This window comes from Tetrao urogallus (genome assembly GCF_951394365.1).
Source record: "Tetrao urogallus genome assembly, chromosome: 3".
Lineage (NCBI taxonomy): Eukaryota > Metazoa > Chordata > Aves > Galliformes > Phasianidae > Tetrao > Tetrao urogallus.
This window is the reverse complement of record NC_136815.1, coordinates 87,397,600-87,424,437: the sequence shown is the minus strand read 5'-3', so window position 1 is coordinate 87,424,437 and position 26,838 is coordinate 87,397,600. Positions and strand designations below refer to the sequence as shown.

The window sequence follows — 26,838 nt, the reverse complement described above, 5'->3', positions numbered from 1 at the left end:
CACTAGCATGGAATTTTGTTCCATTACCTACAACCAGCAAACCATCCAAAGCAGAATGGACTCCATAAAATCTCACATTTGCAGTGCTTTTCAATAACAGCTATCATTACTAACTAGCTTCCAGTAAAACAAAGATGCAAAGAAGATGCTTAAATATCAGCCTTTCTCCACTTGTGGGATATAATTCACATACCCTGCCTCTCCCCACTCAGTGAAATAAACGTTAAACAAAAAGCAGATTTTTCCTCTCAGTCTGGTTAGGTTTTTCCAGAGGAATCTTCATCTTGGACCCTTGGAATGTAGACTGAGTATTCAAAAAAAAAAAAAAAAAAAAAAGAAGAAGAAGTTCAGCTGCAAATAGAAGATGAGGCTGTATGACAATAGAGGTGTATGATGCTTCGCTAGCTGCTGGTTTTGGGGTGCATATGCACATCCCCGCTTCATTACTGTATTTCATTCTGCTCTCAAACATCTAATTTAGACACTCTGGATTTTTCCATTACATAACAAAATGCAGTTTAGTCTGAACAGTAATATAAGAGTGAGCAACTACTCACTGCAGGTAGAGGAAGAGGACACACAAGGCAGATATTATGATCCTTTTTAGGTGATCAGCTCCCACATGAAAGAATATCTCATACTCTTTGATCATCATAACTCCTTAATCACTGGACTATATCCTCACCTTCCTATTTCTTACCCTACCTCCCTAACAGGATCACAAGAAAAGTCAGGCACATTATCTAACTATTCCTTTTAGCTTCTGACACTGACAGGGGAGATTTGATCAAGCAGAGCGTTAAGGAAATGGGAAGTCTGCAGAGATGGTGAAAAGGCCTGAGAGGCTGTAAAAGGGAGGAACAAAGAGATCTGAGGATCTTTTCTGCCATCATGTTTGATGAGCTTTTTGACTGGAACACAGGCACTTTCACTACTTTTCAAACACCCAGCTTGTCACAACATAGCACAATAAGATCTCCAAATAAATGGTCCTTACCTAAAACTGCTTCCCAGGTGGGAGTTAACAGACTTTGGTATACCTGCAAGTGCAGGGACACAGTTATATATTAAGATTTTTTTTTGGTAGCAGGCTTCTTTAACCTTAAAATAGGACTAGTCACAATTCTTCTCCTCTCCAAGAAGTGCTGAAGCATCTTTACATATTTTGCAGAAAAAAAATAAAATAAATCACTTCGATGTTATGTAAAAGCCTGCATTAATGCAATATGTGACAAAAAGACCCCTAATGATATTTGCAGAAACACTTCCAAGCACCATTCTAACATTAATTACCTAGCTATTATCCAGCAGATAAACCCTGCCTCTGAACAAGTCAAATGGTGTTTTGCAGCTAGTCCCTAATGCTGTGGGCTGTGCCTCTTGGTTCAAACCTGCTTTGCAACTTCTGCACTAACATTTTTCGTTTTGTACCCTAGCTTTACAAAGGCTTTACTGCCTCTCATTTTTTTTTCTCCCGTTTTTGATTTCCAAAGGCTTAGTTTCTCTTTATACAGTAAAATAAACCTCACAATAGGCCAATGCCTACTCACTCCTCCAAATTCTCAGAGCTTTCTATTTGCCTTACTCTCTGAAACGACACACATCTTGTAGTTAAAAAAGATAGACTGGTTAGTAACACACAAATGTTCATAGACACAGCTTCTTTACAGAGAAGTAGATCACACCACTCTCCCTGTGTATTTAAGCATAGTGGGAGGCTGTAGTTTTTAACGTCAGATCTGTGTCTGGGTAAGAGGGGCTGTATTTCCACTCCTGGAGCAGCGAGAGATTAGCAGCTTGAAATCACTTTGACAGTTTCAGTTACTCTATAGCATACCGCAGGGAGCTTTAATTCCAACCTGTGAAATTGTAATTGCTTCCCGAGAGGAGTGGAAGGATTCTGAGTAATGGCCACAGCCAAGCTCTGTGTCAGGGTTGCCAGTTGCTGCCACTTCAGATATTACTTGCTGTTAGTCAAAAATCACTCCAGCTTTCCGTATGGGAAGCTGAAGTGGGGAGTGAATTAAATTAACAGAAGCTATCAGATGTTCGGATGTGCAGGCAGTGATGTGATAGGGGGGATGAACTCTCCTCAAAAGGTACTTGCCTTTCTCTTTCAAACAACTCTTATACAAAACACATCTTTTATTTCATACTCCTTTTCTAAGCAAGTATGCCATTAAACTGCAAGAAAAAGATTAAATGACAAATTCCTCCAGCATCCAAAATCATGCAGAAGTAAACACAGAAAGCATACACTTAGTGTTTTTCAGAAGAGATTTAGGATACCCTTGCTATTTAAGTCTTGTGGTTTGCAAGATTCCTTACTGAAAACAGCCAAAGAGAAGTCAAAGCTGGGACAGACAGTAAGAAAAATGGCTGAGTCTTTCTTGGCACCAAAAAGAAACGCTGTATGCTAAAAAGCAAAATGAAAACAACAAAAAAGAGCACTGAATGTAGACCTCTTATTAGCCAGACACGCTCTATAGTGACCAGTGTGTTTATGTACCTGGTAGAGTGAGATATCTGACTGTGGGGAAAATTCTCCTGCAACATCCTCATTAATTTAGAGTGCAGTAGGTTTCTCTGACGTAGATTTTTCTCTGCAGCAGATTTTCTCTCTGACGGCTTCTAAAAAGAATACACAGCATAAGTAAGTCTCAAACATATTGCTGATTTAATTTTTAATTCTTCACTTTAATTCTGATGTAATCTAAGTGCCACCTGGCCAGGCACCGAGAAGCATTCAGGGAACGAAACAGGGACAGAACTTATAGATCAGATATGTTCAGGTCAACCTGTTCCAGAAAGGAGAGAAGGCTTCTTCAAAGTCTCAGATGTAAACTAATAGAAATGCATGAAAAACACACTACTCCTCTACAATACAAAGTGTGAAAAAGCCCTCTTGAAATCTGAAGGAAAATAATAAAGCACTTGATATACAACACTTCCTACTTATCAGTGGAAATCTCAGTTTAAGGATATACTGCATCTGTGGGCACTGTCACTTACTGAAAAGTTCTCTTTGCCCTCTTTTCATACACTGCATTATTTCCAAGAAAATAAGCTGGTTCCATTAGCACCAACAAAATCGAAATCACAAGCTTCATAAATCTCTGCAACAGCTGATGCAATGAGTCTGTAATTGCTATGATTAGATAAGCTAGAGTGGCTGACAGCGAGAGTGCTAGAGGCATAGCACAAATCTGCATAGTTTATTCCTGTCAAATGCAAAAATTTGGCTTAGATGTGAAGATTTTGTCAACTCATAGTTTTCCTGTGATATACGGCACTTTCCTGCAAATTTCAGCTCCTGGAATCAAGTCCTTTTTTTTTTTTTTCCTGTTTCTTTCTTCTTTTTTTTTTCTCCTTTTTTAAGAATTCCAGATTTGTTAAAAATGTAAATTACTGATTGTCACATATTTCTGGCTGTAGAGAAAAACCTGGAAAGCAAGCAGAAGCAAATCAAGATCACAGGATTTTGATCCTTCCTCCCTTCCTCTCTTCCTCCCTTCCTCCCTTCTTTCTTTCTCTCTTTCTTTCTTTCTTTCTTTCTTTAATCTCAACATTTTTGAGTTTTGGCTCATAACTGTTAGTGGTTGCAATAAGAAAAATAATGAATTACACACCTAAACTCTTGGAGACAGTTACATTTGTTGATACGTCCTACAGGCCGTATTGGAAGCACTGTGGTGGAACTGCTTAATTGCCTGTATGTATGATAAAACCTCAACTTAAACAGCACAAAGCGTGATTATTCGTCTGCACTGTAGAGCCACGTGTGGAACACAGACTCAGTCCTACACTAACATGCTGAAAACACTGTCCCTGCTTTAAGATTTAAAGCAGGCTTTGCAAGTGGTGGTTTGGATGAAGATCTATAAAGGCAACAAGGGCTGAATAAAGAACAATTTCATGCATGTAACAGCTGGGAAGACTTTAGTCCCTGACTGAATAGCACAACCTGAGATGTACAGAGACCTTGTAGTGACAGAAATGGCTTGCAGGATGTAATTAGAGATTTGGAGTGGGCAAAATGTAGCTTTCCCACTAAAGGAGCAATATTGTCTTACACACAATATGATCTAATACACAGCTAATATGAGATTCACCTTTGTTTCTCTGAGCACTGTACTGTCTATGGAGATTGTATTAAACCCACCCTATAGCAGAACTCTACCACTGGAATTCCCATTCAACAGTAAAAAAACCCCACACAACTGTCTTTGTAAAAAAATGATTTTTGTTGTATCAACAAAGCTTAGTAATTCCTTCTGAAGTTGACAGGCAAGATGGCAGACCAAGAATTCTTTCAGACAGGAGAACAAAATCAATAGCAACAAATGATGAATTTTAATGGCCGAGCAGCGTTTGATTCTAATGTAAAAAGATACATATCACACTGCATTAAGCAAAATCTTTAAGGAAGCTGTAAATGTTCTGCACATAAAAGACTAGCAGAAAAGCTCAATTGAAAGATTTATTAAAAGCTTTATGAGTTTTCTGCACACAATTCAACCTGCCACGGCAGTTACAAAAAGAGTAAGCAATGCAAACATTGCATCATTTTAGAAAAACGAAGAGGAAGAAAGATACAATAAACTTCCCTGCTAAACAAAGATCTCAAACTTCAGGTCTCCCAGAGCTTATTAGCATTCTCTCCTATGAATGACAGGAAAGGCATAGGGTGAGTACAAATTATTGCCCGATTTATATCACTTTTTAAGAGAGAGAGAATTGTTGCTCTAAGTGTTTTCTTTGAAGACTTTAAACAGCAATTTTTTTTTTTTTTTTTTTTTTATGAAAACCGCATTCAATTCACAGTTCTCTTTTAACTCCTCCATAGTAAACCATAGCAAGAAATGCCAGTAGAGCCAGGCTGACAGACAGTATCTTCAGTCCTCTTCCTTCTTGGTGCCATGGGAGATGCAAAGCCATCCAGGGGATGAGTGCTGCTTTCACTGGGATCTCAGCAGACGGATGTGCTTTCCACTTTGTGCCATTCCGTGCATGCCTGAACTCCTGTGAAGAAATGCATGCATTAAGATTGAAACTTTGCTATGTATTTCTGATTGTACATATCAAATACAAATAGAATCTTCCCTTTGCATTGACGTTCAAGATAATACACTTTTTCAATGCAAATTCAATCTGCACTGCACCAACATCTAGTCGTCTGTTTTTCATACCAATAGAATTCTTACCAATGCCATACAAAGTCAATCTTTCTAATGGAATTAACTGCCACATCAATGAAGCTGTTAACAAGAGAAACAGATCTCCCAATAGAAACCTTCTCATTCAGTTCCCTGGTGTGCCTGCCATTACCACTCTCAACCTGACTGCAAGCACCAAGATCCTCCAGAACATGTGGACTGCAGCACAAGTTACAGATGCTGAATCACCACTTCAGCTTAAATCCAAGTGGAAAGTATAAGATATTCCTCTGTCTTGCAACCTTGTTCACTTCAGCATGCTATCCATGGAGATATTTAAAAATAAGAGCATCTATTAAAGCTGTAATCTGATTACATCTCCAAGAGGTCTAAGTGGAAAAGAAAGTAAAAGGTGTAATTACACAAAGGTGAAATGATCTTGCATCAGACAATTCAATACTTCTGTTCAGCATTTCTTTCATCTTCTCTTTATCTCAATAATGAATTCAACTGAACTCAGCCTGGTTTATAATTGGTCTGAAATTGTTCTGGATAAAAAAAACTTAGATGAATCCCCATCCTACACCCCCCCCCCCCCCCTTTTTTTTTTTCTTTTACACTTTATAGAAAACAAGTCAGGCACACAGAAAGTACCTCTCTGGATAACCTTGCATTTCCAAGCAGCTGGAACATGAAAGCACAGACTAGGTGCTTGATTCCCTCCTTCACCAAACGTATTGCTGGGCAAATTTAAGGAAATATCAAAGCTCCAAGACATGTGCTTGCCCAAGGAAGTGTGATTGCACAATTCAGACTGTCTGCAACTGCCTCTTGTTTCTCACTTCAGGAATCAGTTCCAGTATAGCAATTGCAAAAGGAAACTAATGATTGCTACGGGCTGGGTGAGCAAGCATTAAAGGGGTAAATGACAGCCTGACTTAAGTGTTATTTTAATATCCGGAGTATTTTTGATTTAGATCACAATTCACATAGATGAAAGGCTACTGAACAAGTGACATACGAATGGAGGAGGAGTTCTTACATGTACTACCCCCAGAAGATCATCAGCTGGGTGAAGAGAAGAAAAGGAAACAGGTAAGCAAGTTGGAGTATAGTTATCTGAAGCATAAGGCATGGCAACAATACCAAAACTATCAACACACTGCTCCATATTGCTAACAGCTATAACCAATGAGTTTTAGTTACTGGCCACAGCTATTTTATCCCCCAAAATCAAAGTTGATTAACCCTTGTATGCAGAATAACCTGGAAACCAAATGGTATCAACTATTAATAACGTTCATATATATGAATCAAAATTCATCTGCAATATACTCATTTTAGAGATGTATAAAGCCTTTCTCTTCTTTGAAGATCTCACAAATCTCTAAGTAGCACAATTTATGGTCATGCCGAGTTTTCACATGAATTTCTTCATGTTAACACTAGAGTCTGAGGTGATTCAGAGAATGGGTTAGGCCATAAAAATAACAATATAATCCAACATAGATGTATTTGAAATTTAATTTTTACTGATTCACGACTTTTCAAATCTGGGTAACTGCAACCCAACTCCTAACTCCTGATTAAATATTCATATGCAGTTTGATAATCCTAAAGTCAAGTCCTGAACATTCAGTTGTACAAAACCAGATATCCTCTGTCAGAAAACAGACAACATGACAACTACCTCAGTAGTTTCTAACTACCTCACCCACGCTGCTCCACATGCACTGCCCTCATTTCCTATATACTGTCTCTATGGGACTGAGGATAGCCAGCAAACAACCCAAACACAACAAGTTACAACTGATACCAGGTTTTGAGAGAGTTGGCGTTTCTTCTTCTATTCATTTATTTGACTAACAGTTAAACACATTAGTGCCTCATGTATTCATTCACATCCCTGCATAGTGGTTTTCAGTAGTGATTCCACTGGCACCTCATTTCTATTTCACAGTTTTTCTGTTTTCCAGCGTATAACCAAACAATCTTTTGTCCACTCTGCAGTTTGCATGACAGCTTTAAAACATGATAATCTCTCAGAGACACCTGCAGGTAGATGCATCTTCCTAACAGCCTGCTCTGCAGCTCTGTAAGGTGCAGCACAGAGCTCTCAATAGCTAAACTGGACACGCTGTCTCAAGCCTGAGCGAAGGGCTGCAGCGGCCATCAGTGCAGTGTGTAAAACAGTGAAGAGCCCCCCTATATAATCTGCCCTTAATATCATGTAACTATCACAGTGCCAGATGTGGAAAACACAACATACATGTTTTTATCTGTACAGATGCCATTTTGTAGGCTCCATCTGAGGAACTGGTTTTCAGTAGTATATACCATAGTTTATATTGCACGCACAGAGAAGGACAGGAGAAGATGAAATTGCACAAGCCAGAATTAAAACCATGCATTCTAAAGTAGGCAAGACAAATTTCAGTAGCTTCTTTGGGCCTTCATCTAACCCTCAGAGTTTGCAGTACTTAACTGCTATATCCTGAGATCCTCCACAATTTTTATTTTCCCTAAAGCTTTCTATCTAGTGTACCTCGAGGAATGAGACAACTGCACAGCACCTTTCTTAAAACCAAGATCATTATATCCACTTTGGCTGGCTGGAGGCAAACATTTCAGCCCTTGAGCTAGCTAATTCCCTCCAGCTCTGACTTTATCGAAGCATTAATTCTGCAAGGCCCTTGTTGTATCTCTGGAGAAAAGTGTTTACTGTACACAGTCACTAGTGAGAGTGCAACACTTTCTGAACCTGGGCTCACAAATACCTTTGTAGCTGCAGGACTTGGGAAGATTAGCATAATGATTCAGCTTTTTGGAATTTAGATCTAAATCCGAAGAGTCTTTTTTATCTGAAAAAATACTTGGGGGAAATAATAAAAAAGTTTCCAGAAATATAAATTCATACTAATTTAAGTCTTGTTAGGCCATAAATTCTTGAGCTGCTTGTTATTAATAACAAGGACTGTTCTCACTGAAAAGAAAAAGGTATTCTAAGATGTACACATATACTATTAATCAAAACGAGGAGAAGAGGAAGAATTAGCAAACTGAAATGCAAAGAAGGCATTTTGAGCTAAGCATCTTGTATTTCCATGGAGTTAGCCTTTCATCTTGTTTTGGCAGCCACAAAGTAAACACAAGACTTTGCTAATAAGGTATATTATAAATTATTAAACCATCTAGTATATGATCAAATGCATTTCAGATTATTTTTTGCATAATTCTGCCTTGACAACTGCCAGGAGTAATATATTTTCTGTACTCTTGCACAGACCCATTGACTGCTGTCTTTCTGAAGCTCCAGTCACAGTCTTAAACTGCTATGCATGAAAGAAACAGACAATCACATCAAAACCTAGGCTTTGGCATCTGTCGATCACAGCCTAGCTTTCTGTAAGATCTCACTTCATGTTAGTCAACGAAGACATGATAGCAACTCTTTAGCTCTGAGCTGAGGTTTTAATAGATTCAAAACATTCCTTATATGCAAATTTCTTCCATGGCTCAGGGGCACTGTTAGAGCTCGAAGTGTTAGCTAACTGCTGTGAAAAACTACTTGACTGAGCATATCTCAAAATAAATTCGACTTCTGAACCTTCTAGCACAAGCAAGTATATCTTCCACGCTTGTACTACTGGGTTTAAAAATATGGACTTCTATATAATCACACACAAGTAGCCTATGTGACAAATTAGAAGAAAACATATAAAAAATACGCATTTCATATCCTACTGTGCCGTTTGAATCTCTGGGCTATCACACTTTGGAGGCATTTTTCAGATTTAAAAAACAAACAGTTACTGAAGGTCACACAGGTTACACACTGGAAACACATGTATATTGTTATATTTAATGGTTCCAGAAGACCCATTTAGATCTGAAGCTATTAAGAGAGCTCCCTTGATTTATTACTGTATTCTATTAGCCTCCTGCAACTGTGGAACAACGATTACAAAGCAGAAAATGAACAGCTTTTTTTTTTTTTCTAATGAAGTTACATGATAATTTCCATAAGAAATACCCCTACCACCATGTATATACTCCCAGTAACTGCACAGTGCTGTTGTTCAGATAAAATGCTGCCTAAAAGCATGCTTGCATCAAATGTTATCATCTGTGTATCACTCCTAGGAACTCGCTGATTCCAAATTCCAACATTTATTACTTGTTTGTTTTAAGAAATGGAAAACATTGACAAAATAATTAAAGAAATCATGCACTTCTGTAAAGGGAATTTTGTATTTTATTTTCCTTTTTTTTTTTTTTTTTTTTTTTTTGGTGTGTGCATAAGTACGTGCATGTGTGCATATGTGCGTGGTGTGAGCATGTGTTTTAAAGATACAGAAAGAACTGAACCGGGATAAATACAAATTTAATACTAAATTCTCACTAAATGATCAGTCTTGGTGATAATTAGGATTCTATTATCCCCAAGACAGTACCACTGGAGTTATAGCAGGAAAATAAATTACCCAAAGCATCATGCAAATGGCTGCCATTAATTGCTAAAACTATCTTTCTGTCCGTCAGAGGATCCTAGGCTAATTCAGTCTGCACCTAACCCATCCTGCTGCTCAAAAAAGGATCAGGTATGGCCAGCTTGCTGAGGGCCTTAACTAGTCAGGCCTTGAAAACCTCCAAGGTCAGAGACTGCACAGCCTCTGGACTGTTGTTCAACTACTTGATGGCATTCATGGCAAAAATTTTTCTCCTTATACCCAGTGTGAACCCCTCGTTACAACACATGCTTAGTGTCTCTCCTCCCAGAAACACCACTCTGAAAATGAAGTCTTCTGAATAGTCTTCCCATAGGAATTGGGGGTCTTCTGTTTAGTCCCCCTGAAGAGGCCCGTTCTTCAGATTTCAACAAGTCCACTCCCTCAGCCTCTTCTCACAGGCCAAGTACTCCAGATCAGACCATTCTGGTGACCCTACACTGACCTCATTTCAGTGATCAATCCAAAATTTGCATCCATATCACCAAGCGTGCCTCTATCAAGTCAAGTAGTGCTATAACAATAGTCCTAACAGCTGGACCACGGTCAAATACAAACTTAAAATAAACTGAACAATAGGAAAATATGCAGAGACAGACTTTAAGCAAAACTCCATCAAATCTGACAGTTTGTTCCAGGTTTATCATCCCTTGTGATCAGTTTTAACTACAGCCTATCTCTGACCTGCGTAGCAATTGGGTAAAATCTCATTTCTTTCCTAGTAACACTTCTGTCTGGCTTCTTTGGTCAGTACAGCATTAATACAATTCCCATTCCTCAATTACCTCTCATTCAGTTCTGTTTTCCTTCTACTTCTCCCCATTTCCCTTCTGCATCACCTGACCATATAGCTTCTCCTAATAAACAAAAGCAGACATGTCAATAGAAACACTTCCTGTATCATGACTTTCTGCCCATGTCAAGAGAATCACAGAGTTGGAGGTGATGGAAGGGATCTCTGGTGATCACGCAGTCCATCCCACTCTGTTAATGCAGGTTCCCTACAGTAGGTCACACAGGAAAACGTCCAGTTGGGTTCTGAATATCTCCAGAGAAGGAGACTCCAGAACTTGTCTGAGCAGTTTGTTGCAGTGTGCTGTCACCCTCAAGGTAAAGAAGTTTTTCCTTATTTCATATGGAACTTCATATGTTACAGTCTGTGCCCCTTGATCTGTAGCTGGGCATCACTGAAAAGAGCCCAGCTCTACCCACTCAACTCCTGCCCTTTAGATATCTATAAGCACTGATAAGATCCTCCCTCGGTCTTCTCTTCTCCTAGCTGAACAGTTCCAAGTCCCTTAGCCTTTCCTCATAAGGGAAACACTCCAGGCTGTTCCTCATCTTTGTGGCCCTCCACTGAACTCTCTAGAAATTCTCTGTCTTTCTGAGGAGCCCAAAGCTGGACACAGTGCTCCAGATGTGGCCTCGCCAGGGCAGAGTAGAAGAAGAGGATCACCTCTCTTGATCCACTGGTCATGCTCTTTTTAATGCACCCCAGGATACCCATTGGTCTTCTTGGCCACAGGGGCACACTGCTATCCCATGGCCAACTTGTTGTTCACCAGGACACCCGCATCCTTCTCTTCAAAGCTCCTTTCCAGCAGTTCAGTCCATAACTTGTAATGATGCAAGTGGTTATTCTTCCTCAGGTGTAGGACTCTGTACCTGCCTTTGTTGAGTGGTCAGGTGCTGGAACGGGCTGCCCAGGAAGGTAGTTGAGCCACTGTCCCTGGAAGTGTTCAAGAAACATTTGGATGTTGTGCCAAAGGTGATAGTTTAGCGGGAAAGTACTGGTGGTGGGTGGATGGTTGGACTGGATGATCTTGGAGGTCTTTTCCAACCTTGGCAATTCTATGATTCCCTGCTCTTTCCTGTGTTCTTACCTAAGGGTAGACCTACCTACTTCTTTTTGCTCCTCCAAATTATCTTTAAGCATTAGCATTCCTTCCCTGAGCCTCAGAACTCATAATGTAGTTAGTCAGAAGCTAGACAAAAGGGTAAGTAACTGGGGCTTACTAAATGACTTCCTTTCTGATGCACTTTTAGACGTGGGAAACACACAAAAAATCAAATAACAAAAGAAACAAAAAGAATAACAACAAACAGCCAAGCAGATGTACGCCAAAAACACCTCCAAAATCCTTAAAACATACTCTACTTGAGAAGTACTGTTTTGCATTATATTCGCTTGTTCTAGCTTGTTTCTTTATCTACCTGTATATCCTTCCAGTAAGAAGCTGACTCCGTTCTTATACAATAATATTTTGTGATACTATTAAACTCCTACTACACGGCGTACACATTTTCAAAATAAACTCAGAAGTAGCATTTTGAAGAACAGTGTAATGCCTGGATTCTAAGCTTCTTCCTTAACAAGGTGTGTGGGATATCAATCACTACACTGAGACCTCACACCACAGGAAACCAGCAACCACAAGAGAACTGAGGGAGATTTGAAGCAGAAAATTTGCGATTCAAAATTCACAGTAACCCAAATAATCTGAAATGAAGAATGAACTTAGGAACACAATGTGGACAAATTCAGAATTGTGATCTGTCACTATTTGCTTCCTTGTACAGAAGTGGCATCTCCTTTGTAAGGAGACGGCAGCTGCTTGCTCTGGCCACTTATCTGGTAATTAGATGGTTAGCAAATGAATCTGTTTTCTAGAGATCACCAGCACAACATTCACAGCTTTGGATTGTCTTTCATGTCACTATCATCTCTACAGAAATGCACCAGTCACTGCCTCACTGTGCTCACAGCTTCTGTTTGCTCTCTGATGTCTGGGCCAACATAAAATAGGAAGCATTACTTTCAGAGCAGCCCCCATATTAATGCCACAAGAACCATCAAAATAACTGAATAATATGTACGTTTCAATAGTGACATGAGTACTATTGCTTTACTTGGAAGTGAACTATTAATACATCAACTTTAAGAGGAGTTCTATACTCACAAATAATAGAAAATATCCTCCTAAGCACTGTTATTTTCAAAGAGCACTGTGATAAATATTCAGGAAAAATCTCAAGGGACATTCTCTTTCAAAATCAGGAAAAAGTCACAAACAGCATCATGCAGTCTCATAAACATGGTATAAGATGAGCATTCTTAATATTTCGGAATCATATTTCTTCCCACAGTTTCAAATTCTGTATCAGTTTGTAGCTGTGGGTTCTATACGCTGCCCTCACTTCACAAGAAGTGAAACAAAATTAAAATGCCTCCAGAGCCATACTGCAAGCCAGCAATATAGAGCTCTACAATTCTTGTCTTAGATTTCAGTTGTCACCAGAAGCCAACGCAGCCTTTAAATTCTTTAATCCCTATCAAGCATAAGATTTAAATCCATTTTCTTAAAGTTACACAATGTCCTCATATTTAGTCACCTCACAATTTCTGTTGCATTTGTTTCTGCCCTGTATTGCATGCATCCAATTGCTGAGAACGTATGTGTATACAAAGCACAGCTGGAACCAGTCCTCTGTGAAAAGGAGCATTTCTGTAAGGCTGACATCCAACGGTTCATAAACTGTTGACCAACTTTGTGGGTTCACCGATAATCCAAAGGTTTGCTCTTCATGTGGTCACGGCCTCTTTCCTTTAAGTATCCTTACTTGTTGCAGGAGGTCTCCCACAGTGCAGTTAGCATACTCCTGAGCACGTAAGGAGTATCTTGAAATGGGAGGCTCCTTTTTTAATTTCACACTCAGCCAAGTTCAACTGCAGTTAATGGAGGACTCTCCCATGGAAACATCAAAGAACAGTTACTGCGAGCAGCAAGTCTAACTGCTCTAACACAACCTTAGTATGCCAAGCCTCTACAAGTGACTCATCAGCCCGTCTCCGCAATAAAGATTACATGAGAAAAATCTTTGTTGGCTTGTTGTGTGCTCCATGCTAGATAACCACGATAGCACCTCGGCATTATGTATAAGACATCAAAGAACTGTGAGTATCCAGTCTACAAGCTGTAACGAATATCTACCCTCAGGAGAGCATTTCCACCTTTCAGAGGGTGGTCTGACTAGACAACCAATGTCTGTATCTGTAAAAGGTTCAAGAACATAAACGTGAACTTGCATCTTCTAATACTAAAATACCAGAGATCTGTACCTCATCTGAGAGAGAGCCTCCAAAAATCCACTGGACCTCATATCCTGTGTATGGAAACTGCTAAGTCACAGCCTGAACAATGACCGATCACCGGGGGAAAAGACAGGGTCGGCCCTGGGAGCACAGGTGAAGGCAACGCAGCTGTGTGACTGGGAGGGATGGAGCCTGGCTGCACCTCTCCTACACCCCAGTTAAGGGCTGATTGCCACTAGGGAAAGATTTCTGGTTAGAGATCCCTCCTTTGTGGAGTTTTTCCTTACCAGCTTAGCTCTTTGGAGATGGGTGAGCATTCCTTTCCTCTTTATCCTTCTGTCACTCCTGTGCTGTCTTCCCACTGTGCTAATCTTTCTGACTGCAACATCCTGGAGTTAGTTTCTCTTAAATGTTGAGCAGTTACAGCTGAAATTCATTTGAACACATGCTACGGGAAGTTTAGTAATTTGTAAATATCTGGTTCTAAGCACTCTGAATTGATTATCACACTTCTTTATGAGGCTGACCAGTGAACACTAAGAACATCTTCCTCTGCCTCGTCTTCACGTGTGAAACGGGAAGATGAAAGCTGTGTTTCAGGAGAATAATGTAAAAATAACCTTAATACTGTGTCTGAAGTATTCAAAAAGCTAGTAATGGGAGTCTAGGAAAGGTTAGAAAAGTAATTAGAAAATCCCTTGAGAGTAAACTGTCTGCAGCAAATAACAGTTATTATAAAATGAACAATGAAGAGGAAAAATATCTAGCAATTGCTTATTAAATAGTCTCAGCTCTGCACATAAAAGGAAACAAATCTGTATGTACAAAAATTGTGCATAAGCACATAATTAAGACACTGAAACATAGCATGGTGGGCATCTACATGGAAAAGAGGAAGTGAAATTCTAGAATCTCCTTTTTTTTGGAGTATTTCACTTTATACTCCAAATGATTTGTGCACACATGTACACAAGAAATGTCATTCTTAGTTTCTTGTTATATCATAGGTTTTCAGTGTCATTACAATGTTACACTTTTCTCTGCACCTACAAGGATATAGCCAGCAGAACACAACTCGTACTACTTTAATACATGGTCTTTTTTTACCTTTTGGTGTTTGATTGTTGATTTGGTCTCTTGGTTATTACAAGGAGTAACTGGAAATGACTCCCAAGCAACTGGTGTCCTTGATTCTATCTCATCTGTGTCCATGCTAGTACTTTTCAGCCTACTCATCCATTTCAGCAATGGAAAAGCAATCAAGTTTAATAAATATCAAAGGCTGGTATTAAAAAATAAAAAATAAAAAAAATCTAAACCAGTGCTTCTGTTGAGGAAAAGGTCAAAGAACAATCTGCCTTTTTGCCCTCATCTTGCTGACTAATCTGCGCTCCTATACTTCCAAATAACCTACAGTATTTACACAAACCATCTACAATACATTATACGCCCACAGAGTAGTCACAGAAGACAGGGAGGATGTGGATATGAAGCTGTGGTTTTTGTTAATAGAAACATGGTAGGAACCATATGACTCAAACTACGGAAAACCAGGCTTCATTAGATCAACTACTCACTTCTTCGTTCTCTTTCTAACCCCGTGAGGACTGTATTCTTGCAAAAAGACTGTTTTTGCATCATAGCACTTCAAAACTAAAGGGAAGACCAGATGAAAGCTGAATAGAGAATAAACACGTGAGAGGAAGGGAGGTGGCACTTCTCAGCGTGGGATGGGACACAACATATCCAAAATCCAGTTTGCTCATAAATATAAACAGCCTTCACTTCCCATTTCTCTCCTGGCTTTCCATAGCTGAGAGATGTATCTGACTTGATCCTACCTTATAGAACTATGACGATGAGAATGGTTTCACATAGCTGTTACAAAGGGATTGAATCTACTTTTGATATGTGCCATGTTAGGTCAAAATAAAAATGGTAATAACTTTCCATCAAATGCGGTAGTATTTCTAGGCTATTTTCTTATAAATGAGGAAAGTATGAGGTTATTAAGACAGACTGACAGTCTTCAAAAGGAATTTCACTCACCTCTAAATAATTTCTTGCACTTCTCTGAAAACAAAACAACACAAAATCTTTCCTAATGTTAGGTAATAGATACACACTGCTTTCAGGAAAAATAAATTAAGAAGATCTAGGATAAACACAAACAGAAAATGGCTAACACGTATAACGTGCCACAGAGATGGTAAGCACAAGCCCACAGAAGAGTAAGTGTAGGATTTAATTTAGTCTAACAAATTGATGGGTTTGGATTTTAAAATGCTTCATGCCTACAAACTAAAGCTTAACAGCAATACAACAGGATTTTTATTGCACAAGATACTCTCACAAGCGTAAATCTATAATTCATTCCTTTCCAGCTATTTAGAGCTGTACATCTGGCTTTCCCCTGCAGTCCTGTGACAGAATCTGATCATGCTGCAGAAGGTTAAGCACTCCTCACTGAAGAAAACTAATGAACTAATGTTTCTTTAGACAGAAATACATGTTGAGTAGTTCAAATAAGAGAAGATTTTCTGTAATTCTAAGCCCTACTTTCATTACTTCACTAGATTTGTACATCTAGAAAAAACTATCAGAAATGGGATATTCACAGACATATTTTTTTGTATGATAATTATGCTATCTTCACTTATCAGAGATTTTGAATGCGCAAAATAATTTCCATACAGATAAGGCACAGACAGACTGACTGAAATGACTTACAACCATGCATGAACTCACGTCAAAACACGGATGTGATTTAAAAAAATTAAAAAAAGCCTTTAGCTCTGATAACAAGACCCTTCCTTGAGGGGCAAGAAATCCATCTTGTTCATATTAGGTATTGGTAGTTTTCATAGTCGTACGTTATCTTTGACAAAAGGAAGAGATGAAGCACACTGCCTATACATCTTTGTTCCAGGAAAAGCATCTTCAAAAAAAATTTACAAGCAGTAACAATCACATATTCATCACAATTTGTAGTATGGAGCAGTCAATCCTTTTTGATCGGCCATAAGTCTATCGTGAGCCTTACACTACGACACCTTGCCAATTACGAAGCATGGCATAAATTCATCATGTGATGAACAATTACTAGTTCTTCTCCACACATTATATATGCTCTGAAATCTGTACCCTGTCCTGGTGTCTGCTGGAAAGAGGGTGCTGGATAGTATCTACTGAGGAGGCTCACTTCAAAGGCTGCCCCTTTCTGCTCTCGTGTAATGACAACACCCTCACACATCTTGGAAAGGGCTCTGTCACAGGCCAAGTCCCACAGAACAGTTTTTCTACCCATAAGGCCAGGCAAAAAGGCAAAATAGAGTGTTATTCAAAAGAAGTTGTCAGCACTGCACAGCAACGTCATTTGTTACAGCACCTGGTGACTTAGGATGAGCTGGAAGCCAGAAAATAGCTGCTTTCTTACAAAATGATGATCTATGTAGGTCAAATATTGTCTGCCTACAGGCCCTAATTATTCTGTGTGGTTATTATCACCCACAACAACTGCAAACGTGAATTTCTTTTTAAGAAATGTTTATCACTGATATCTTCTCAACTCCATGTTTTTATTTTACAAACAATTTGTCAGCCCTCCTCTAAAATAAAGACTACTTGAGAAAAACAGACATTATTTCTTGCACACCTTGATGCTGCACACAGTTCAGATTTGGTTTTGATTTTACACCTGTGTATCTTAAAATTGTGCCAGCACTTATGACTTCAACAGTGAAAAGGTGAAGCACCGCTGAAGTATATATATTGCCCTCACTATACTTCCCAAGTCTCTATTTTTGATAGTACTTCCAGGATTTTAATTAGCATGTATTATTTAGCCTGGCACTGGACTAAGTCAGAATAAAAACAAACTGCATTTTTAAGCAGAGTTCTAACATCTGAAACAATAAAGAGAGGTATGGGGGAATCCTTAAAGTTCTTTAAATATCCATTAGGAAGTAGTCAGAGGAAGATTATCAAGATTAGTGTACTGTACAGTGAGCAGAAGTAAGCTAGTTCTCTCTAATAAATGCTTAAATAATTAATTACTTTTCTAAATATTTCTTCTACTTAATGGTCTTTGATAAAACCCGCAGGAACAATTTCTTTTGGAACATGCTATAAATAAGAACAAAACCTCGAATTAAATAAATTTCAGTATCAGGGTTCCTGAAAATCTTCAGTGCAATAAGCGATGAGCCAAATTTCTTACTTCTCAAACTTTACAAGCAAATTACTGCTCGCTTAGTTTGAGAGGACTCCTTAAAAAAAATCTTAGATTGAGGGAGAGATTGTGGTAGGAGGGCAAAGGTTTAATTCTATCACTGTTTGGTCCAGTACATTTGCAACATGCTTTATTGCTCAATGACATGATCAAGGCTTTGATCTCATTATGCAGCAAAGGATCTAGAGTGAATGGGATGAGATGGAATACAGTTTGTATAAACAGAAAGTTACTGGATGCAATCTCTGAAGAAGAACTGGTTTGCCACATTTGCATAGATACCGATAAAAACTTAATAATCCATTTCTTTCTTCTACTGAAAAGGCTCTCATACCTTTGTCATCCTTTACACCACAGAAAATCACTAATTCAGTGTTACTGGGAGCAAAATTTGAAACAAAACCATAAATCACTCTACTATTGATAGCATCAAATATTATCTAGTTGGAGTGGGAAAATATGATTATGAATAAATCTTAGCACATTACTATAATTCAGAATTAATATTTCTGGAGTAGGTAAACATGACTTTAAAGGACTGACCAGAGTAAAAAAGTTACTTGAAAAACACATTCATATATATCTTAGTATATATTCTCATTATCATTATAACTGTCAACAAGAGCAGAAGGGATGATTACTGAAGACTATCATACCAGTCATCTACTGAAAATCTCTTAAAACTTTTGAGGGTACAATATTATTAAAGGCTAGAAAACATTATTTTACTTATAACGTTTTTGTTTCTTTGTTTTTTAATTAGATGCAGTTTTTTTTTAACATTTTCAAGTTAAAACATAGCTTAATCTCATGACTGCAATTTTCAAAAGAATCTGAAAGCTAACAAAATATCTCACAATGGTTTTGGCAGGAAAAATATTTCTAAGAGGAAGAAGTTCAACATTTCAATACCTCGCATGAGTGAAAAAACCTCCTGCTGATCTTTCCTTTGTGACTGGGGAAATCTGTACTGCCCTTCTAAACCTGTTTCCTCTCGAGTGCTCCATGTGTCTTTTTCATGCTGACCTACTTAAGTATTCTTGTAGAAAGACTGAGGATTACCACACTGATAGATGATAAATAGGTAGAAAAATCATCCATCTCATACCTCCTATCTGTAAGTGTGAATGAAGACTAAATGTCTTATCCTAATGACTGTGTATTCACTTGCAAGGAAACGAAAGGAGATGAGAAAGAAATGGAGAGACATACTATCAGTGTGAGCTTTTTAGTGAGCTAAAGATTAGTAAAAAGAAAAGGGAAAACTAAATAATGCAAGTAAAAACACAACATGCATACAGGCTGAATGTTCTACATTTGCTTTTGACTGCACTGGTGTTGAACTCCACTGGAGAGGAAATAAGACAATTTTATAGTAACTTTTGCTGGCATAATCAGTTGGAAAAGGTGAAACAAATAGAGAAATTGAGAAAAGCTGTGGCTGCCTTTTTTTTTCTTCTTCCTGAAAGCCAATTAACACCTAGAAAATTTATGAACTGGTACATAAAATAACGAAGCTTTACTAAAAGCCAATGCCTTTTGATCTTTTCCAAACAATCTGCTGAATTGAAAAGAAAAAAATATTTTAAAAAGAACTCCTTCCTAAAGGAGTGTCAAATAGGTAAAATTACCATGGATACACACTTCCAATTTGTCTCTAAGTCAAGGGAGAACAGATCCCACTCTCTCATCTTACAGTGCAGCATGGGGTCAAGAACTAGAAATAATACACAAAAATGAAACAACTATTTCAGTACTTGAGGGTTCTACTTCTGGAGGCAGGAGGGGCAGAATGCTTCTAATTTTCTCTCCTTCTTCAGAAAATGACTTACAGCTGAATCATTCCAGTCATTACTATTTCCATTTTTCTGCATGTACTGCAGAGCATTAACAAAATTATACAATTTAAAGTGATTAGACGGTAACAATCAGACAAAAAGCACTGTCCACTGGGTAAATGAAAAGGAAATAAACTACAGTTCTTACCTTTCCACCTGAAATGGTATTGAGAGAGCATTTGTTTGAAAAAGGGCTGTGTGAAATGTGTTGTTTCAGCTGAGCTTTGATCACTGTAGCTGAAATTCAGCCCTGTCAGAGAGATGGGCAGAAAGGCAACCCACCCATTAAATTTAAGACCTCAGGACAAAACTAGGGATCTTACAGTCGCTCTTGGCTTTGCTTTCTTTAATCATCTCTATGTGTTTTAACCTTCTATCCAATTCTGGATAAACGAGCCACCTTCTATTCCATTTTGTGAGCCATCAAATAAGGCTGGAGACAGACAAAGAGTTCACCTAGCTCATACCCACCACTGAAGATGGGTGACCTGTACCCAAAAATGTTTTTCTCAGGTACTTGGTAAACCTGTTTCTAAAGAATAGCATTGAAAAAATGAATTCCTTAACTCACTACAGGCAATCCAAGCCAATTCTTATGCAGACTCAGCAAGTCTTTCAGGCTGTAAGAAAGAATCTGGCCTGAATTTCAGAGTCTAGATTGATAAATGTTGGGCTTTCAAGTAGAAGAAAAAAATTAAATCAACTGAAATTTCCAAACAAATTAATCCAATGTGGAATACAGATGATGTGTAAATCACAAAAGCTAGCACCTAAAGAAAGGAACACCAGATTATTTTTTTTTGTCTTTTTTTTTTTTTTCCCAGAAAAATAAGACTTTTGAAATTTCTTGCTAAACCCAAGAACAGGTGGCTTTGAGCTCCACTTTTAAAAAGGAAAGGTCAATTTTTTTAGACTCTATTTATAGTGACACTAACTTTACAGTGACCTCTGTGAAATAATGGGAAAAAACATGAGATAAAGAGATTAATTTAGAAGGATTTTACATCACTTTATATGACTTTTCTTTACAACCATAAGGGAACAAGACTAACACATTAAATGGAGCTGATTAATAACTATAAAAGCACTAACTGGTTGCACGCCTCTCACTACAATCAGTTGTTTTAGGGAAGGAGTGAGAGAGCAACTTATAGAACAAAAGTTCCTACAACAGAAAATGCAAGAGCACTAAACACTACACCATACTTCATGGTAATGTGGCACTGCCTGATACCTGTTTTACATTGGAAGCGTTCAATTGTTTGTCCACATGTTTATGTTAAATAGAACATTCCCAACATACTCTTCAAACTGCCCCTTCTTAGATGCTGTGATGTAAAAGCTTTGTAAAGTAGCTTTTCAACAGAGGCAAAAGATGTGCTTTATTTTACTTTTTCTCTTTTGGAAGTTCTGATCTTTCATTAGCGTTTCTCATACTGTCTGTATTTTATGTTAGATTTCTTTCCTTAAACCTTCATGTCATTTTTTTTTCCATCCAAAACTTGCTTCTTTGACTTTTTTTTTCCCCCTAATACCTGTCTTCTAATCCCTGTTTAGAATCCAAGCTTTCCATCACTTTGAAACTCCAATGTACATAAAAACTTATGCTTTATAATCCCTGCAGTTTTACACCTATCTTCCATGTCCTTGAAGGAAGTTTCCAATATAGAGATCTCAATTTTGCCATGATTTCTTTCATTTCGGTTCCAGAAGACTACACATTCTTCATTCTTCTCCATTTCATTTTGCCTACAAGTGAAGCACTTTCTTCCTAAGATCAGAGAGTTCCCTTCAAGCTATGCTTTGCTGACTCTTTTTACTGGCAGTTTATATAGAAGCCTTTGATTTTTGTATCTTTTCTAGTTCCTGACATCGGGAAAAAAAGGCTGGATAACATTTAGAGGTCATATTTTGCTAAATAAATAGAAAATACTCTAACTAGGGGATGGGAACATAAAGCTTCTTTAGCAGCATCCAGTGCTATCTCCTGCCAAAAAAATAAATGAGGGGAGGACACGGAGAAAAAGGAACAAGCAAACTGATCAAACAGTTCCTTGCTATCTATATATCAGTGGCTTATTCCTCAATTCCTCTGAAGATCCCAAAGACTGGAATAACTCCTAGCTTAACTGTGGATATTACTGTGACCTGGGAGACATTGAGATGTGCACCAAGGTGCCAGAATAACAAACAGAGGCAAATGGAGGCTGCCTGCATGATTTGTTCACATGGGAAGCGTTAGAGAATGTTATCAATAAAGCAATAGAAAACAGGTAACTGAGACAAAGATGTGCCTGTATTTGCTTCAGAAGAAAGTCAGTCACAGGTGGTTATAGAAGCAGGAATTCTAAACATAAAACAAGCATGAGCTTATAATCAAGTAGTCAGTTAAAATTATTTTTCTTTGACTTAATTTTCCATTTGATTACAATTTCCTACCAAAGGCTTCCAGACTTCCAGGCTTTGATTTTCATAATACATAACAGTTCTGGCAGGCAGCCAGCCAGCCTTTTATTTATGTCCTTCACTCCTTAGGTCTCTTCCTTATCTATTTCTCATATTGTAGCACTTTTTTCCTTTAGTCGCAGAACACATAAGCAACTAGTTATTTCTGAACTACAGAACCCTAAAATACTTCAATTTCTTAACACCAAATCAGAATTCTCACAGATTCTTATCATTAATTGCATGATTAGGTCAGGACAAAGCCTTGTCTGTAGATATGATATATTGGTTATGCATTTTATTTTGTCCTGCTGAGAAACTATAAGGATCCTTAAACATGGTCAAAATAGATAAAAATGAAAATATCAAAATTAAATTTTAGAATTGAATGACATTCAGACCACTGACACACTCCACTGACACCTTCACTCATTATCTGGTGATAGCAAAATAAGTATCCTGTGCATTGCACCTTCAAAACCTCGCAGACAATATTAACAGAGCACTAAATGACATAGTAGACAAGCTTATGTGCTTTACTGAATGTCAAAATGCTGAGGTATGTCCTTAAAGCTTTGCCAACTCCTAGCCTCCTCAATAAAAGAGGAGCATTCACTTTTTTTTCCCCATGAAATTGAGAAGAACTAATTATTGATCCAAAGTTTTATTTACTGTTATTTTTAATTGCAATTAGTTACTTGTGATATGTTTGTTTTGTCTAGCAATCATTTGTAATGTCTACTATCAATACCCAGTCCACACATCCTACGCTAGATTCACCAGAACCAAATCCAAAACTGCCTTCTGCTCATCCTTTATTGATTTCAGCTATCACTATATACCCTCTAAACTTTGTTCTATCACTGAATTGGCAACTGCACGACCCAAGCCTTAAGAAATCTATACTACATTTAAATTCCGGTAATTGAAATTACTAAGTGTATTTGCCTTTAATAAACTATCTTGAAAACAGTACAATGTAGACACAATGCACTTTTGAGCAACTTCTACCAAAAATGCATGTTGAAGTAAAAAATTAATTCTGGTAAACAGCTGTGTATTTTAATACATAATAAGTCCCCTACAATCAATCAGACAAATCATTTTGACATCTTTTTAACCTGAGCTACTGGCTCCAGCATTCCGCCATCCTCCCTGGCCTGATAAATTCTGCCACAGAGCCTAATGTTACTGAAAGTAATAACCTTATGTTAAGCAATTTAACAACACTTTTGTTTTTTTTTTTTAGAAAATACATTAACTGCCAGGAAATTCTACATCACTAGTAAATATATAAAAATGGATGGATATATTAGGTGTGTTTTGCACAGACTGAAAAGGTATGATAAAAATGCATGCTAGAAATAGACTGGAAATAATCTTGTCAGTATTTGCCTGCTTCTGATTTGGCTCAGATATAAAATGTACCAAAGTTTGACATAGACCGTCAACATTTCTGAGTGTGACACACTGAATTCTCTCCAATCAAAAACACTGATTTCATTTGTTGACCTTGCATTTATTTGTACCAAACAGTTACCACAGTAATGCTGCCAAAAGGGTAAAAAACAAAACACACAAACCAACAAACTAGTGAAGTCAAAAAACACAGAAGCCACAACTGTCCTTTCAAAGCCATGGTATGCCTTCGGTGCTTCCTCTGAACTAATCAGAAGAGATTATTGAGGGAAATGTAGCAGGTGACAAAGAAACCCCATAGAAAAGTCAAATAAGCTCTGATCCTTTGTAGGTAATTCCTCATCACAGTATTTTTGCTTAAGATTGTTTTGTGCTTTCATCATCTATACATTACAGTGCTCTCCATTTTTGTCAAATTTCAGTCCTGTGGTTAAGGTCCTTATAAACTGAAAGATTTCCCTGTCCTGTCAACATTCCTCATTAGAGAGAAATACGTTTGTGATGCATTTTGAAACATATCTTTCACTGTGTTCTATGCAGGCTTAGAATACACTATCAAAACAGTACCTACAGATATGTACAATCACAGCCCTAAATCAGCACTATCTCTCTTTCCTTCTTGCAAAGCACTTTTATGCAAGGATGCTGAACTGTAAGCTACAGTCCCAGTACATTTCATGGTCATCAGGGAAGAGCTAAGCACTTTGCTGAATGGGAATGGACTAAAGCATAGACACTTCAGTGCAGTACAACTCTTTGTCATGTCGTTTTGCTCTGAATTATCTCAATCTACATTAAAATTTACATGTTGCTCTGAATTAACTGCCATCACAGACCAGCAAACACAGTGGAGCTGAGAGGAAGTCATACCACTGACAAGGTGAGAGCAGAGACCCAGTTGAAACTTCTCAGGTATTTCAGACAGCATGCTGTAGTGGAAATGCTAAGTCATGGCCTGAAGCAGTGATTGAGCACCTGGTGGGAAGGCAGGGCCAACTCAGGGGTGCTCAGGTGCAAACAATGCACATGAGCGAGTGGAGGGGATGGAGCCAGGATCCATCCCTTCCCAGACCTTATTTAAGGGTTGGCAGTGAAGATGAGAGTGTTCCTTGCTGGAGATCCCTGCTTACCTGAGTGCTCCAAAGGTAAATGGCTTTTTCCCTTCATTTTTATATAAAATCAGGATTCTGTGGCTGCTACATTCAGGCTCATTCTCATTTGCAGTAGCTGAAGACTTTACCACCCTGCTATTATTATCTCATTATAGCAATACACATGTCATCTTCAGGATGCTGGTCAGTTCCTAGAAGAGTTTATGCCCAGAGGACAACAACTGGATAAGAAAAACATGCCTGATCTCAAGAGCCACCTGGCAGCTGATTATGCATTCACTCAATCCCAAAATTAAAGCAGGCCCTAATTCTTCCTCATTTTAATGCAAAGCAGGAAAGGAAAGGGCCATGTGTTTTCAATCTTTGTTTTATTCATCTCTTCCTTCTCTCTACTATTAAGTTTGGTAACTTGGCTCAACAAAAAAGTTATCCAAGGTTTTTGCTCTGTATACTGAGAATGTGGTGGAGACCCTTGGCAATCTGTTGAAGATCCAGGACTTCTACTTTTGAGGGAGTATCTGAAAACATTTGTTCTAAGTTGTCTCATTCTTCTTTCCTCAGTCTGTCATGAGAGCACACAGTGAACCATAAAAAGGGTCAGGTGACACATTGCCCCGTTCTCTAATTGTTAGAAAGAGTCATCCTCTATGACTCCACTTAGACTGCCACTTAGATTCCACTTAAATCGCCATTTAGACTGCTGATGAGTAGCATTCCTCAGAGATTGGTGCTGGAACCAGTGCTATTTAACGTCTTTGCATATGTCATAGATAATGAGACTGAGCGCACACTCAGAAAGGTTGCAGATAACACCAAGCTGAGTAGAGCAGTTGATATCCTAGAGGGAAGGGATACCATCCACAGGGATCTGGACAGGTCTGAGAGGAGGGCAGCAAAGTCAAGTGCAAGGTGACTCCACCTGGGTCAGAGTAATCCCAAGCACAAATACAGGCTGGGTGGAGAATGGCTTGAGAATAGCCTTGAGAAGAAGGATTTGCAGATGTTGGTTAATGAAAAGCTCAATGTGAACCAGCAATGTGAGCTCGCAGACCAGAAGGCCAACTGTATCCTGGGCTTGGGCTTTGAGCACCTTCTCTGTGAGGACAGGCTGAGAGAGGTGGATCTTTTTGGTCTGGAGAACAGAGGGCTCCAAAAAGACCTTCTAGTGTCCTTCCAGTACCTGAAGGGGACCTACAGAAAAGCTGGGGAGGGACTGTTTTATAAGGACAGGTAGCAACAGGACAAGGATAAATGGCTTTAAACTGGAAGAGGGTAGATTTAGACTAGGTATTAGAAAGAAATGCTTTTCTACGAGGGTGGTGAGACTCTGGAATGGGTTGCCTAGTGAGACTGTGGATGCCCTATCCGTGGAGGTGTTCAAGCCCAGGCTGGATGGGGCTTTGAGCAACCTGATCTAGAAGGAGGTGTTCCTGCCTATAGCAGGGGAGTTGGAAATGGATGATCTTAAAGGTCCATTCCAACCCAAACCATTTTGTGATTCTACGACCGGAACATGAGATCTGCTCAGAAGCATCTTAGGTTAGAATTAGATGTCTCAAGCACTTCTAAGCAGGAAATTTGCTGTAACTTTTTATTTGGGCATTCTAAGTACTTGTTCATATCTACTCAAAGGGCAATCGCAGATTTATACCTCTTAACGGCCTCTCAATGATTTGTTATGTAAATTATCGGTCCATTCGACTTTGATAATTTTGTTTCTTATTCTTAACATATAAAATTTCAGTCATATTGTTGCCATGTTTATCATAACCAGCCTTATGATACCAAATTACTCAACCCTACTTACACAAGGTATGCAGTGATTATTTATGTTAAATATGACCACTTACAATTAAAAAAAATATGTATACCTATTCTTATCTTAATACTTGTCCACAATTTACTGTAAAAGCAGCAAGGTGGATGATAAACATCCAGTTACCTTTCTTCCATGTGCTAAATTACAGCTACATATTTTCAGAGAGCCTAACAACAGTGCTGGAGAAAGGACATCAAATGATGCTTAGAAATGTGAT

At 38.4% G+C, this 26,838-nt stretch overlaps 1 protein-coding gene across 1 annotated transcript in view; it reads right to left on the bottom strand.

The window, feature by feature from the left end:
* Positions 1-4,740: 4,740 nt before the first annotated feature.
* Positions 4,741-26,838, bottom strand: part of CDKAL1 (CDKAL1 threonylcarbamoyladenosine tRNA methylthiotransferase) — a gene marked incomplete at its 5' end in the record, with an annotated part of 370,841 nt that continues 348,743 nt past the window's right edge. The window contains one exon of the mRNA XM_079533182.1: positions 4,741-5,022. Coding sequence (XP_079389308.1) covers positions 4,819-5,022 — 204 coding nt within the window. The 3' untranslated portion in view covers positions 4,741-4,818. The remainder of the gene's footprint in view (positions 5,023-26,838) is intronic.